The sequence below is a fragment of the Cannabis sativa genome, chromosome X, assembly GCF_029168945.1.
Source record: "Cannabis sativa cultivar Pink pepper isolate KNU-18-1 chromosome X, ASM2916894v1, whole genome shotgun sequence".
NCBI lineage: Eukaryota > Viridiplantae > Streptophyta > Magnoliopsida > Rosales > Cannabaceae > Cannabis > Cannabis sativa.
The window spans coordinates 77883210-77898991 of record NC_083610.1 but is presented as its reverse complement, the minus strand read 5'-3'; the positions used below and the strand labels follow the sequence as shown (position 1 = coordinate 77898991).

The 15782-nt window shown below is 37.3% G+C and overlaps 2 protein-coding genes across 2 annotated transcripts; both read left to right on the top strand.

Moving 5' to 3' along the window:
* The first annotated feature begins 313 nt into the window (after nucleotides 1-313).
* Nucleotides 314-1300, top strand: LOC133032376 (uncharacterized). Its single transcript, XM_061106300.1, has one exon. The coding sequence runs from the start codon at nucleotides 314-316 to the stop codon at nucleotides 1298-1300; it is 987 nt and encodes a 328-aa protein (XP_060962283.1).
* A 1666-nt stretch (nucleotides 1301-2966) lies between these two features.
* Nucleotides 2967-4250, top strand: LOC115695542 (uncharacterized). The gene has a single exon (XM_030622602.2). It carries the CDS (start codon nucleotides 2967-2969, stop codon nucleotides 4248-4250), a length of 1284 nt encoding a protein of 427 aa, XP_030478462.1.
* The last annotated feature ends 11532 nt before the right edge of the window (nucleotides 4251-15782 follow it).

Here is a 15782-nt window from a genome sequence, read left to right as displayed (position 1 = left end):
GGAGGAGGAAATCTACCAACCAAAATGGCAGCAGACGACAGACAAGGGCTTTGACAGGGGTGAATTCGCAGGGTACTATCAGAAATTTGGAAGGTGAGATGAATCTTGTGGATGTTAGAGTAGAAACTGTGGAAAATTTTCCAATGGGCGAGGAGGCGGCCCTTATCAAGCCCCCCTCGTCCCAATGAAAATTATATCTTGGAACTGCCGTGGTCTCTCGAGGGACTCGGCAGTCCAAGTCTTAAGGGCTTGGGTTCGAAAATACAACCCCGATTGTATTTTCTTGATGGAAACGAAGTTGGGTAGGGAAAGGATGGTGAAAATAGCTAATTCACTGGGTTTTATTCGTGTGGAAAGTATCCCAGCAATTAATCTTGCTGGGGCTTTTTGTTTGATGTGGAAGTGGGATGTTCGTTTAAATGTTGTTAATGTCTTTAATGGTATGTTTGAAGCTTTAGTTTGGGATGACCAGGAGAGTAAATGGTGGAATCTTTTTTCTGTTTATGGTCCACCTTATGAACATGAAAGAGGGAGTTTTTGGAATAAGTTGAATTCCTTGGTGGACAATTGCGTGGAACCTTGGGTTGTCATTGGGGATTTAAACTGTATTGCTAATGGAGAGGAAAAGCAGGGAGGGCGCCGAGTTACTCAAGGTGATCTTAGATGGCTAAATGATTTTTTGGATAACTCAGGAGGTGTGGACTTGCGATGTACGGGTTGTAAATTTACATGGCACAACAAGAGATTCAATGGGGGCCTAATTCGTGAAAGATTGGATAGAGCAATTGCAGCCACTGATTGGGTTAATAGTTATCCTAATGCAGGGGTTCTTAACTTTCCTATTTCGGTTTCGGACCATGCTCCCATCTTATTGGACTCTTCAATGTTCAGATCCAAAGGCTTTATTCCCTTCAGATTCTATGAGGCGTGGTCAAAGATTGATTCGTGTAAGGAAACAATTGAGGATGCCTGGTGCTCAGTGGGTTCAGATTCAACTAAAAACCTCTTACAGAATCTTGACAACACTAGAAGAAGCCTTCAATCCTGGAAGAAGAAGCATTTCAATGATCTTGAATCTATTATTACATCTCTGGAAAAACGGCTACAATGGATTCAATGTCAATCCTCTTCTGTTGATTTGTGTATGGAGGAAAGAGAGATTCAACTTAGACTAGAGGAAGCTTGGAAGAAAAAAGAGGAGGTTTGGAGACAAAAATCAAGAGAGGTTTGGTTAAAGCTTGGAGACAGGAACTCGAAGTTTTTCCATGCTGCGGCCACTATTAGAAGAAGAAGAAATTAGATTTGGGCGATTCAGGACAATCAGGGGGAACTTTGGGATCAAAAAAGGAAGGTAAATGAGATTGCAAACACTTATTTCATGAATTTATTCTCATCTACTGGTGGTATTTTTTTTGACAATTTGGAGGGATTAATTGAGAATGGAGTTACTAGAGAGAGTAATGATATGCTAGTTGACATTCCCTCTATTGAAGAGATTAAACAAGTTGTTTTTAGTCTCCATCCGTTGAAAGCTCCAGGTCCGGATGGTTTCTCGGGGTGCTTTTATAGGAGGTATTGGGATATTGTTGGTCCAAATTTAGTCGAGATGGTTAAGGATTTCTTTGAGAAGGGTACAATGGATCCTAGATTTAATCACACCTTCCTCTGCTTGATTCCGAAGATTGACAAACTGGTGAAGATGGAGCAGTTCCGTCCTATTAGTCTCTGTAATTTCCACTATAAGGTAATTGCAAAGATATTGGCTAATCGGCTCCGCCCCTTGATGGATGAGTTGGTGTCTCCTCTTCAATCGGCCTTTATTCCGGACCGATGGATAGCGGAGTCATCAATTCTAACTCAAGAATTGGTTCACTGTATCAAGAAGAAGCGTGGAAGAGGAGGTCTTATGGCCATCAAGTTGGATATGCATAAAAGCATATGATAAAATGGAATGGGGGTTCATTGATGAAGTCCTTAAGCAAAATGGTTTTGATATGAGATTTCGGAAGTTGATCATGGAGTGTATAACCAGTGTTTCTTATTCGGTACTCTTGAATGGTAGTCCGTTAAAAAAGTTTTATTCTCAATGGGGTCTTCGTCAGGGCGATCCATTATCTCCCTTTATTTTCCTTTTGTGCCAAGAGGTGCTGTCTAAACTCATCATTCGGGAACAACAAGCTGGGAGAATTCATGGTATTAAAATTTCTCAAGAGGCTCCTACAATCTCTCATTTGATGTTCGCTGACGATACGATTCTATTCACCCGTGCGAATGTGGAGGAAGCGAAGACTATCATTCGGTGTCTCTCAAAATATGAAGCTTGGTCAGGTCAGTCTTGTAGTAAAGCCAAATCGAGTGTTCTTTTTTCTAAGAATATGCTCCCTGAGAAAATGAAAGAAACGTTAGATGCTCTTGAAATTTCCAAGCTCAAGGGTGATGAGAAACACTTGGGAAATCCTTTTGTTTTCAAAAGAAGGAAGAAGGAAGATTATCAGCAACTAAAGTCAAATATGAAGAAAAGATTAGAAGGTTGGAGGATGAAAATTTTGTCTTATGCAGGGAGATTGGTGTTGATTAAATCTGTGGCGGCTTCTATGCCAATTTACAATATGTCTACCACCAAGATTCCCATTTCTGTTTGTAGGGACTTAGATGCCCTTGTTAGAAGATTTTGGTGGATTGGTAACTCGGAGAAGTCTCAGTTTTTGGCTTTGAAATCATGGGATGCGATTTGTCAGCCTAAGAGCTCTGGGGGTTTAGGCTTGAGGCGTTTCGAAGACATGAACAAAGCGTTACTTGCTAAATAGGCTTGGGCCTTGGGGCAGAAGGAAAAAAAGCCTTGGGTTTAATGCCTTTTAAGTAAGTATTGTCACCTTCAAAACTTTTGGACAGTGCCTTCAAAAAGCTCGGATTCGCTCTTGTGGAAGAATTTATTGGAGGTTCGAAGCGTTATCCTTCCTAGTTCGATGGCCATTGCAGCTAGTGGACATTCCATTGATTTGTGGACTCAACCTTGGATTCCTTGGATGAGTTATATGGAGTTCACTCTCTTGATGAATGGTTTAAATAGAAGACACATTACAGCAAGAACTATTGCAGATATTTCCATTGATGGTGTTTGTCATAGGGAAATAGTTCTTCAAATTTTTGGTGATGATTTAGGGGGGCGAATCCTGGACATTCCTAGGATTTCTACTAATCATTCGGGTCAGATTGTTTGGAGGGATACTCAGAATGGAAGGTTTTCAGTCAAGTGCGCCTATTTTGCAAACCAGAAGTACAGATTTAAACCAGTGAGAGACTTATGGAAGATGATTTGGAAACCAGGAATACATCCGAGAGTTGCTATTTTCATGTGGCAAGTGCTTAACGGAGCAATCCCCACAAGAGATAAGTTGGGGTTCATTCTTGATAAGGAGTGTCTCTTCTGTGGTGATGAAATGGAGAGCTGTATTCACTTATTTAGAGATTGTAATGTGATCAAAAATCTCTGGATAATTGGAGAGTATCCAATCTATTGCACTAATGTTCCTGGTGAGACAATGCAGGAGTATGTGGAGAATTTAGTATCCATCTTTCCCACTCCTGACCGAAGCTCTGTCATCAACTACATGGGCTATCTTTTTAGTGCAGTTTGGGCTGAAAGGAACAAGTTGTTATACAAAGGAAGTTCAGTATTCCTCCCTTTGCTCCTCCAACAGGTTGCTGCTCAATGGAAGGACTTCTGTATTTCGGCCTCTGCTGCAGATCCTCCTGGTTCGACTGTCCTTAATCCTTGTCGGAGAGTCAGCAACGCCTCGATTGTCTTGATGACTGATGCCTCTTGGAAGGAAGGAGCAGCTGGTCTTGCTGCGGTGGTAATTAATGGTGATACGGGTAGATGGGCTATGAGATCAGAATTCACCACTGCCTACTCTACCCTGGAGGCGGAAACTAAAGCAGTTTTTTGGGCTCTTCAATGGGCGTCTTCTGAAGGGTGGCAGGAGATTCATGTGTTATCGGATTCTTTGGTGGTTACACAGGCTCTAAATCAAGGGAGATGCATTCCGGATTGGCGTTTTTTGAATTTGTCTCTATCTATTTTAGACTTAATTAAAGGCTTTGTTTCGTGTAGTTTATTTTATGTTAATCGTAGTGAATTATCTTTTGTCGATGGTTTGGCGAAAAATGCTAGAATTTCTAGTGTGAATGCCTCTGTAGTCCAAGGGGAGGGAATTCCCCCTGTGGTTCCCATCTTTCGTTCTTCTTAATGAACTAATTGTTCTTCCAAAAAAAAAAAGACTGCAAAACAGGAGAGCTTCTCTTTTGCCACATCTCCGAACATAATACGATCGTTTCATTAGTAATTTAAATATTGTCTGAAAGTATACTCCATAATAGTAAGAAAACAATGTTTAGTAGTATTAATTGATTCATCTGACCTTAAAAACAGATGTGTAGACCAAGACAAAGAGAATATTCACATGCAAACTCTTGAGATTTGGATTAAATTACAACACAAAATTTAAATTGGTAAATTAAAAGCCCACACTATTTATCTTCTACATCGTATATAATATATAATGTAAATATAAAACCTTACATATCATGAGACTCTGAGAGTATAATTCTAATATAATTATAATTTTAATTTAACCACAATACATTTAATTTTATAATACTTATCATCTTTTTAAAAATAGGTAATGAAGCAGTGGGTTCTTTTAGAAATATCTTAAACACAGTCAGTGTAATGAGGAAGGTGTTGTAACTTATTTTACCAAAATCTTAATTTATTAACAAGTATGTTTGATTATATACACTGTTGGTGTTTTAACCACTTTGAAGAGCCAACTGAATTAATTGCTTTTTTGACAGCTTAACCTATGGTTAATGACTTGTCCAACTGTCATAACTATATAAATACCTCCTCTCCCCAACTCGATCGATACAGCAAGAGAACAACAGCCTGCACTAGTCTAAGTTAGTAGTGTCCAAGATTAAGAGAGAGATTCTGTAGTGAGGAGAGACACCAGAAATAGAGGGAAATCACCATGATCATTGCTGATCTTTTCAGCTAGTTCTTGAGTGGATTGAGGGCTGTAAAAGGAGATTGTTCACTCTTGAAGTGACTTCTCTCAGTGTGAGATTTGCTTGTAATTCTTGTACTCATGATTGGTGATTTCAAGTTGTATTATTTCTCTCTCAGATTTTAATGCAATGTTATGACATTTTTTTAGTTTCATTCATCTTTAATAAAATTCAATTTTCTTAAGCTTTGGTTCTGGTTTTGATTACATGTTTGCTGCCATTAAAATTGTTGTCCTTGAATTGTTGTTATGGTGATCTTGATCAGGTTTCTTATCCGCAACAAATGGTATCAGAGCTTGTGTAGCTCAAGAAGATCAAGAATTGGTTGATCATAGATTCAATGTTCAAGAATGGCAATGGCTAAGTTCGAAGTCGACAAGTTCAATGGAGAAAATGACTTCGGGCTTTGGAGAATCAAAATGAAAGCACTGCTGGTACATCAAGGCATCTCAGAGGCCATTGACACTTCTGCAATTGCAAAAATTGAAGACAAAAAGAAAGTGAAAGAGATACAGATCAAGGCTCACAGTGCCATATTGCTTTCTTTGGGAAATGAGGTCCTTCGAGAAGTGTCTGATGAAGAGACATCCATTGGTCTTTGGGATAAATTGGCAAAGATCTACTTGAAGAAATCTTTGGCCAATAAACTGTACCTGAAGAAGAAACTGTACACTATCAAGATGGATGAATCAAAGGAGCTAAGGAAACACCTTGATGAATTCAACAAGATCACACTCGAGTTGAACAACATTGGTGTCAAAATCGATGAAGAAGATCAAGGTATCATTCTTTTAAGCTCTCTACCTAAATCTTTTGAGCATTTTGTTGACACTATATTGTATGGAAAAGATACTCTAACCATGTGAGAAGTAAAGTCTGCTCTGAATTCAAAAGAGATTCAAAAGAAATCAGAGGACAGAATTGAATCAAATGGTGAAGGGTTGTTCTCCAAAGGAAGACCAAAAAGAAGAGAGTCAAAAGACTACAAGAACAGAGGTGGATACAGGCCAAACTCCAAGTCAAAATTCAAGACTGGAAAGAAGTGTTACTATTGTAACAAGGAAGGGCACTTTAGAGATGAATGCAGGGCACTGAAAGCCAAAACTGACAGAGAGAAAAGCAAGAATAGAGGAGAAGCTGATGTTGTTTCTGATGGCTATAAATCTGCAGGGGCTTTGGTAGTGTCAAAGGAAGGAGTCAATGATGAGTGGATCCTGAATTCAGGATGTTCCTTCCATATGTGTCCTAAGAAGGAGATGTTCCAAGAACTCAAGGAAATCTCAGGAGGGACTGTGTTGCTAGGCAACAATAAGGCCTGTAATGTTCTTGGCACTGGTTCTGTCATGATAAAGATGTTTGATGGCATCTCTAGGACTCTGCAAGAAATGAGGTATGTCCCTAACCTCAAAAGAAACTTGGTATCCATTGGAATGCTTGACAAGCTTGGATGCACAATCAAGGTGGAAGATGGGGTATTGAAGATATCCAAGGGATCAATGACAGTGATGAAAGGAGAATTGAAGCATGGCCTATACTCTCTTATTGGGAGAACTGTCATTGGAAGTGCAGCACCTGCTGTTGCAGAACAGAATGATGACACTAAACTGTGGTATCTCAGATTGGGCCATGTAAGTGAGAAGGGAATCTCAGAGCTTGACAAACAAGGATTACTCAAAGGTAAATTGTACACAAAATTGCCCTTCTGTGAAGAATGTGTACTTGGCAAAAGCTGCAAAGTGAAATTCACCACATGCCAACATACAACCAAGAATAGACTTGACTACATTCACTCAGACCTATGGGGTGCATCAAGAACCAAGACCTTGGGAGGAGCAAGCTATTTCATGAGCATCATTGATGACTATTCTAGGAAGGTGTGGGTGTTTCTGTTGAAAAGCAAAGACCTGGCTTTTGAGACCTTTGTTAACTGGAAGAAATTGATCGAAAATTAAACTAGTAGGAAGATAAAGAAACTCAGAACTGATAATGGGTTGGAGTTCTACTCTGATATGTTTGTAAGTTATTTTAGGAAAGAAGGCATTGCCAGGCATCACACAGTGGTCAAGAACCCTCAGAAAAATGGCCTTGCTGAGAGAATGAAAAGAACCCTGTTGGAAAGGGTAAGGTGCATGCTCATAGGAGCTGGTTTGGCCAAGCTTTTTTGGGGTGAAGCTTTAAAAACTGCTTGCTATTTGATAAATAGATGTTCCTCTACAGCCTTAAACTTTAAAACTCCTCAAGATTTCTAGACTGGCAAAGCACCTAGCTATGAACATCTCAAAGTCTTTGGTTGCACTGCCTATGCTCACATCAGGCAAGACAAGCTGCAACCAAGAGCCCTTAAATGCTTATTTCTTGGCTACCCTGATGGAATCAAGGGCTACAAACTTTGGTGTTTGGAGGAAGGATACAAGAAGTGTATAATAAGCAGAGATGTCACCTTTAGAGAAGATGAAATGCCACTGAAAACTACCAGAGAAATCCCTATAAACCCAGATGCTGTCCCTAGGAGTGTTCAAGTGGAGCTTGAACAAAGAACTGAGTCTCTGAACCAAACTCCCACAGATCAGAGAAAAGAAACTGAGACTGCCAGCAACCTTGATGACTACCAACTTGCCAGGGATAGAACTAGGAGAGAAATCAGGGCACCTGAGAAGTTTGGCTATGCTAATTTTTCAGCATATGCACTGTCTGTTACAGATGAAGTTGACAACACAGTGCCCAAATCTTATCAAGAAGCAGTGAATGGCAAAGATGGCAAGAAGTGGCTGCAGGCCATTGATGAGGAAAAACAATCACTGATTAAGAACAAGACATGGAGAATAGTTAGAAGACCACCTGGACAGAGGTTAATTAGATGCAAAATGGATCTTTAGGGTCAAAGATGGCATCCCTAGATTTGAACAGGTCAGGTACAAAGCCAGATTGGTAGCAAAAGGATTCACTCAGAAGGAGGGTATTGACTACACTGACATATTCTCACCTGTAGTAAAGCAAGCATCCATTAGAATCATAATGGCCAAGGCTGCAGAACTTGATCTTGAGGTGGATCAAATGGATGTTAAAACAGCCTTTCTCCATGGCAGTCTAGATGAAGATATCTACATGACCATTCCTGAGGGTTTTGAAAGCCATGACCCTAAAGAAGTATGCCTGCTGCAGAAATCCTTGTATGGATTTAAACAAGCTCCAAGGCAATGGAACTTGAGGTTCAATGAAACAATGGAGAAACCGGGGTATACAAGAAGCAACTATGATTACTGTGTCTACACAAATGGACACCTATACCTGCTATTGTATGTTGATGACATACTTATTGTGGGCCAAGACAGAACAGAAATTGACAATTTGAAAGCAAAACTCAATGATGAATTTGACATGAAAGATCTGGGGGAAGCTAAGAAGATTCTAGGCATTGACATACAAAGACAAAGACCAAATACTATCACTCTATCTCAGAAAGAATATCTGGAAAAGGTGATTGAGAAGTATGGGATGAGTGATTCTAAACCTGTACAGACCCCTCTAGCCCCACACTTCAAACTGACCAAAGATCAGTCTCCCACAACTGATGAAGAAAGGGCATTCATGGACAACATTCCCTATGCTAATGGGGTTGGTAGTCTTATGTATGCCATGGTGTGTACTAGGCCTGACTTGGCCTACTCTCTAAGTGTAGTCAGCAGATTCATTGCTGATCCTGGACAAGAACATTGGTCAGCTTTGAAATGGATTCTAAGGTATGTCAAGGGCTCTCTTGACATAGGACTTACCTTTGGAAATAAGTCTAATTCACAAGAAGAATTGACTGGGTTTGTGGATTCAGACTATGCTGGTAGCATTGACACCAGAAAGTCTCTCACAGGATATGCTTTCACAGTTTTGGGAGGCTGTGTAAGCTGGAAATCCAACCTTCAAAAGGTTGTGGCTCTCTCATCCACTGAAGCTGAGTATATGGCAGCAACTGAGGCTGTCAAAGAAGCCATTTGGCTCAAGGGACTCACTAAAGAACTGGGGTTTAACACAGATGATGTCACTGTGTACTGTGACAACCAAAGTGCTCTGCACTTAATGAGAAACCCCATGTTTCATGAGAGATCCAAACACATAGACATCAAACTTCATTTTATCAGGGATGTTGTTGCAAGGAAAGAAGTAACCATGAAGAAAATCAACACTGCACACAACCCTGCTGACATGCTAACCAAGTGTGTCACTCAAGCCAAGTTCAGACATTGTCTGAACTTACTAAATGTTAATGGCTACTGAATACTTGTTCCTTCAAGTCATTAACCTCCGCTGAGTTTCATCTTCTCTCACTCCTCAAAGTGGTCAAAACAAGGTGGAATTGTTGGTGTTTTAACCACTTTGAAGAGCCAATTGAATTAACTGCTCTTTTGACAGCTCAGCCTATGGTTAATGACTTGTCCAACTGTCATAACTATATATACCTCCTCTCCACAACTCGATCGATACAGCAAGAGAACAACAGCCTACACTAGTCTAAGTTAGTAGTGTCCAAGATTAAGAGAGAGAGATTCTGTAGTGAGGAGAGAAACCAGAAATAAAGGGAAATCACCATGATCATTGTTGATCTTTTCAGCTAGTTCTTGAGTGGATTGAGGGCTGTAAAAGGAGATTGTCCACTCTTGAAGTGACTTCTCTCAGTGTGAGATTTGCTTGTAATTCTTGTACTCATGATTGGTGATTTCAAGTTGTATTCTTTCTCTCTCAGATTTTAATGCAATGTTATGACATTTTTTAGTTTCATTCATCTTTAATAAAATTCAATTTTCTTAAGCTTTGGTTCTAGTTTTGATTACATGTTTGCTGCCATTGAAATTGTTGTCCTTGAAATGTTGTTATGATGATCTTGATCAGGTTTTTTATCCGCAACATACACTATAACCTAACATCCTAAAATATAAAATTCATAAAATGATAAATAAACACGTAAAGGAATAGAATCTTCACATTGGTTGTAGCAGAAATTATTGACTCCTTCCGTTCAATCACTCTAACCCTCAATTCTTTTTCTATAGCAAGGTATTGTCAAGTGATGAACCTGTATTGCTTTCTTAAACTCGACACACGATAGTTCTACACAGTCTTCTACACGCGGTAGTTCTACAAAGACTATGGAAATTCACATTTCTTAAGGAAAAAAATCTAGAGAGGTTTTCTAGTTGGACTTAGGGTTAAGTCACTTGACTTAGATTATTTGGCAAAGCAATCATATATTCCTTATATAGGCACTTCATAAGATAAGAGTTAGATTAAATGTGCTAGGAAAAAGACAAGACCTAAACTAAAAGCCCAGGACAAAATTACACTATGACCCATGGACTTTGACTTTTCTCATTTTTATTTCAATTAAGCTCAAATGAAATAAATTGTCTTTTTTAATTTTACCATTTATCTAATCTAATTATTTAAATACTAATTTTCATTTAATAATTATCAAACAAAAATAAAATTTAAAATATATTTATTAATTAGACCCACAAAATATCTTAATTAATAAATAAACCTTTATTTTTCTTTTGTTCTCAAATTTATCCAAACTTAGTAAAAAATTCTCAAATAAGACACAATCTATTTTTGAATTCTAATTGACTTATAAAATCAATTAATTGAGTCTACACGACAATATTGTCTCAGATAATATGGGGACCATGGGCCTCTATAACAAAGCTCCCAATAAGCAGATAAAAAATTTACCAAATAAATTTCCTAGTTTATTAATTCCTCCTGTCTCCACTATAGATTTAGAATTGTACTATTGATTACATAATACGCTCTATATATCCAATATAGATACACTATGAATTATCTATTGTGTCAATCTAAATAATCAATGATCCTCTATAGACAAGTTACATTGAGTAGGGACAAACTTACCTTATTATCGTTCGATGTATTTTATCCTTAAAATACTTAGCTCTTTATAAATGATATTTCAGTAAAGTAATATAAATACTAAAATAAGAGCTCTTCTATTTATATCGTTTAGCCAAGCTCTAAGAAAACTATCGTTTCACTTATAGATAGTCATAGAACTATAAATTTTATATCTATGATTAACGCTCTCACTCAATTGCACTACCGAGTTCTCAAGATGTAAGTATGGGCTACTCCTACAGGTAAGCTGGTAATGAACAAGTCAAAAAACCCATAGAGTACAATTAAGCTAAAGCTTAATCATCTCAGGATTGAGATTAATTGGTCTAAGATCACCTTAGTGACATTGACTTAGAAAATATATAACAGTAAGTTTATGATATCTTTTTCACAATAAATATCGGTCCAGTCCAATGTATAGACGATACATATGATACAAGTTTACTTTGCTAATGCACTGGAAAAGACATTGCACTTATCCAAGTGTAAGCAAACCACATCGTTGATCATTACTTCAGTATTAATTCAGTATACTAATAAATTTTTGGGACTAAATAGTTTGAAGAATATGATCATGATTATTTTTTATTATGTAGAAAGTACTATAATCATGAGTAACAATATGTTTGGTATTTAATTGGATTTATATATTAAATATATAATCATGAAAGTAAATTGTGAACCAAGCAACATCAAATAATTTTTGACCTTTTATGATTAGTAAATAAGATTATATTGAAATAAATTTTATTTAGAGCATAAAACCCCAATAGACTCCCACTTGCACTAATATAAAACTAAAAGTGCATTTTATTTAATCTCATCTTCTTGATGTCTTGATTAAATGTAGTATATAGTATTATCTTTGTAAGAGGATCTAATAGGTTGTATTCAATATCAAAATTTTCCTCTATTACATTCTCATTAGTCACAAAATCCATACTTTTGTGAAATTCCTATCTATATTTTTACTCATCTTAGGGTTCTAGATTATTTACTGTTTGGCAATTGCATTTGTATTATCATGAAATAAGACTAGTAGTTAATCCAGGTCTAGAATAACGTCAGTATGTATAGAACTTTCATAATTGTCTAGTAACATTTGAGGCAACTTTAATATTCATTCTAACTAGTAGAGTTAGAGATTCCAGATAAGTTTTTTTAAACTTCTCCAAAATAATTGCTCCACCTCTAGAGTAATTACCATCCTAAATGTAGTCTTTCTAGCATTGATGTAAGTCTAAGTCGGTGCAGCCTAAACGAATTTAAAAAACCACCCTTATAGACTAACATATAGGTCCTTTTTAATTTTAAGATTTATTTAATTGTCTTCCAGTATTCTTGTACTGGATAAGACTGATTCCTACTCATAACTCTCACTCAACAGTAGTTGTCTGGTCTAGTGCACACTAAAATGTACATAAGACCTTTTACTGTTGATGCTTAAAGAATTCTTTTCATGGCATTTATCTTCTGGAAAAGTGAAATTGTTCCTAAGATAAATAAACTCTATGTCTGGAAGTCAAATATCCTCCTTTAGAGTTAGCCATTAAAAAGTTCTCTAACATCTTACTTATGTAAGGTGCTTGCGAAAAAAAAAAGTAAATTACCAAGTATACCACAAGCCATAGGTTTAGATGATTCCATCAAACCCATGATGTTAGACTATAATATAGTGTATGTAATATAGCATATACAAACGATATGAAATGCGGAAAACAAACTGTAATCATATCGATAATATATGCAATGAAAGGATCGATATACCTCCAGCCATTGATCCTTGAGCTTCAATCCCTGTGATAGCTTCGGTATTGGAGTTCGGGCTTCCTCGCTCTCTCAACTCTCTTTAGAAGGAATTTGCTGAATGAATTCAGAATGAGTGAGAAGCTCGGGGACCGAGACCCTATATTTATAGGTGAGATACTCCATCAGTATCTACGCCACATTAATTGTCAGAATATTTTGACAATTAATTCGGGAAATCAAATCAGGTAATGAATATAGAAATCTGACCATATATAGAATATTACACAATTGATTTTGTCCAGATTCAATGAATATAAAATATTCATTTATCAGAAAATCAATTATTTATTTATTTCCTTAAATAGAAAATCATTTCCTTAAATAGAAAATTATTTCCATAAATAAAATATTCTAATATTCTCCCACTTGGTCAGCATTTAAACTAAAACATTCAAACCCAACGTTCCTCATTATATAATAAACATACGAATCATAGCGACATGTCCTCATTATGAGTCGAGTATTATCTTCCATGTATTACAATACATTTACTATATAACAATGTACTTTATGTGGCAATGTACTTAAGTGAATAAACCCTAAACCTTATGTTTATTCAGGTCCTCTGAAATTTTTTTCTCAAATGTAAAATTAAGATGCGCATAAATATGAGAAAAATCAAAATAAGAGTTTCATTAATAATAACTTTATTTGTACAAATTACATAAGGGAACCAAGTCCCATGTTCTCTACATGATCCTTGAATTTATGAGGTGGCAAGCCTTTTGTCATAGGATCGGCAATCATCAATTCAGTGCTAATGTGTTGAATGACCACTTTATTTTCTTTAACACGTTCTCTAATAGCTAAGTACTTAATGTCGATGTGCTTGCTTCGACTTCCACTTTTGTTGTTCTTAGCTATGAAAACAGCAGCTGAATTGTCACAGAACATCTTTAGTGGCCTTGCAATGGAATCAACCACTCTAAGGCCTGAAATGAAACTCTTTAGCCATACACCATGTGATGTAGCCTCAAAACAAGAAACGAACTCAGCCTCCATAGTAGAAGTAGCAGTCAAAGTTTGTTTGTTACTCCTTCAGGACACAGCTCCACCAGCAAACATAAACACGTAACCAGATGTAGATTTACGTGAATCAAGCACAACCAAAGAAAATCCGAGTCTGAGTAGCCAACTACTTCTAGATTGTCAGTTCGTTTGAACATCAGTTTGTAATCCTTAGTACCCTGAAGATACCTCATTACTTTCTTTGCAGCTTTCCAGTGGTCTATCCCCGGGTTACTCTGAAATCTTCCTAACATTCCGACAGAATAAGCAATGTTGGGTCTTGTGCACACCTGAGCATACATTAGGCTTCCGACAGCAGAAGCATAAGGAATGTTCTTCATTTGTTTTCTTTCAAAATCATTCTTTGGACACTGGCTCAAATTTAATTTATCACCCTTCACAATTGGAGCAACACTCGGTGAACAATCTTTCATATGAAATCTTTCTAAAACTCTGTTGATGTAGGCTTCTTGAGATAAACCTAAGGTACTTGGGTATCTATCTCTATGAATCTTAATGCCTATGACATAGGATGCTTCACCCATGTCTTTCATCTCAAAGTTCTTTGAAAGAAATTGTTTCACTTTACGTAGCAACCCTTTATCATTGGATGCAAGAAGAATATCGTCCACATATAAAACAAGAAAACAGATCTTACTCCCACTTTCCTTCAGGTATATGCATTGATCCATGACATTCTCTTCAAATCCAAAGGAAGAGATGACATCATGAAACTTTAAATACCATTGACGGGATGCTTGTTTTAATCCATAGATGGACTTCTTAATCTTGCATACCAAATCCTGACCTTCACTAGAGGAGAATCCTTCTGGTTGTTTCATGTATACCTCCTCCTCTAGATCACCATTCAAAAAAGCAGTTTTTACATCTATCTGCTCCACCTCTAAATCAAAATGAGCAACTAATGCCAAGATGACTCTGAGGGAATCTTTCTTTGATACAGGAGAAAAAGTCTCCGTATAGTCAATTCCTTCTTCTTGAGTGAATCCTTTAGCAACAAGTCTCGCTTTGTACCTCTCAGTGTTGCCTAATGAGTCTTTCTTAGTTTTATAGACCCATTTACAACCAATGGCTCTCGCCCCATTAGGCAACTTTACAAGTTCCCAGACTCTGTTGCACCTCATAGAATTCATTTCATCATCCATAGCATTGTACCACAATTTTGATTCTCTACTGTTCATAGCTTGTAAAAATGTTTCTGGATCATTTCCAATTCCAATATCAGATTTTAATAAATACACAACATATTCTTTGTAAATCTTTGGTTTGATAGGTCTAGTAGATCTTCTTAAGACTTCACCAACATGCTCTTGGGGAGCAAGAAATTGTTCAAGAAAGTTGTTCAACAAGCTGTGCAACTCTTGAACATCTTGATCTACTGGATTATCATTACCAACTTGTGGATCTTCAGTGATTGGTAATGGTTGTTCAACATTCATTTGAACTACAAGAGTGTTAACCATTATCAATCTTGCTTTTGAAGTGGAAGGTTCTGAAGGATCTTTCTCAGGACCTAAGTCCTTTGATTGATCACTCCCACTGATCAAGGCATTCTCAAGAAATTTTGCATTCCTTGATTCCACAATTCTTGTGCTATGAGATGGACAATAAAACTTGTAACCTTTAGACTTTTCAGCGTACCATATAAAGAATCCGCTTATGGTCCTTGGGTCCAATTTCTTCTCTTGTGGATTATATATTCTGACTTCAGATGGACATCCCCAAATGTGTACATGATTCAAACTTAGTTTCCAACCTTTCCATAATTCAAAAGGAGTTTTTGAGACTGCCTTTGTTGGAACTCGGTTTAATATGTACACGGATGTCTTTAATGCTTCAGTGCACAAGGATTTAGGAAGGTTAGAGTTGCTACTAAGCATACTCCGCACCATGTCCATTAATGTTCAGTTTCTTCTTTCTGCAACACCATTTTGCTCGGGTGTACCGGGCAAGGTGTAATGGGCAACAATCCC

What these genes read in the sequence shown, in the direction of transcription:
- LOC133032376 (XM_061106300.1), top strand. Translation starts at nt 314, where the DNA reads ATGGTGAAAATAGCTAATTCACTGGGTTTTATTCGTGTGGAAAGTATC.
- LOC115695542 (XM_030622602.2), top strand. Translation starts at nt 2,967, where the DNA reads ATGGCCATTGCAGCTAGTGGACATTCCATTGATTTGTGGACTCAACCT.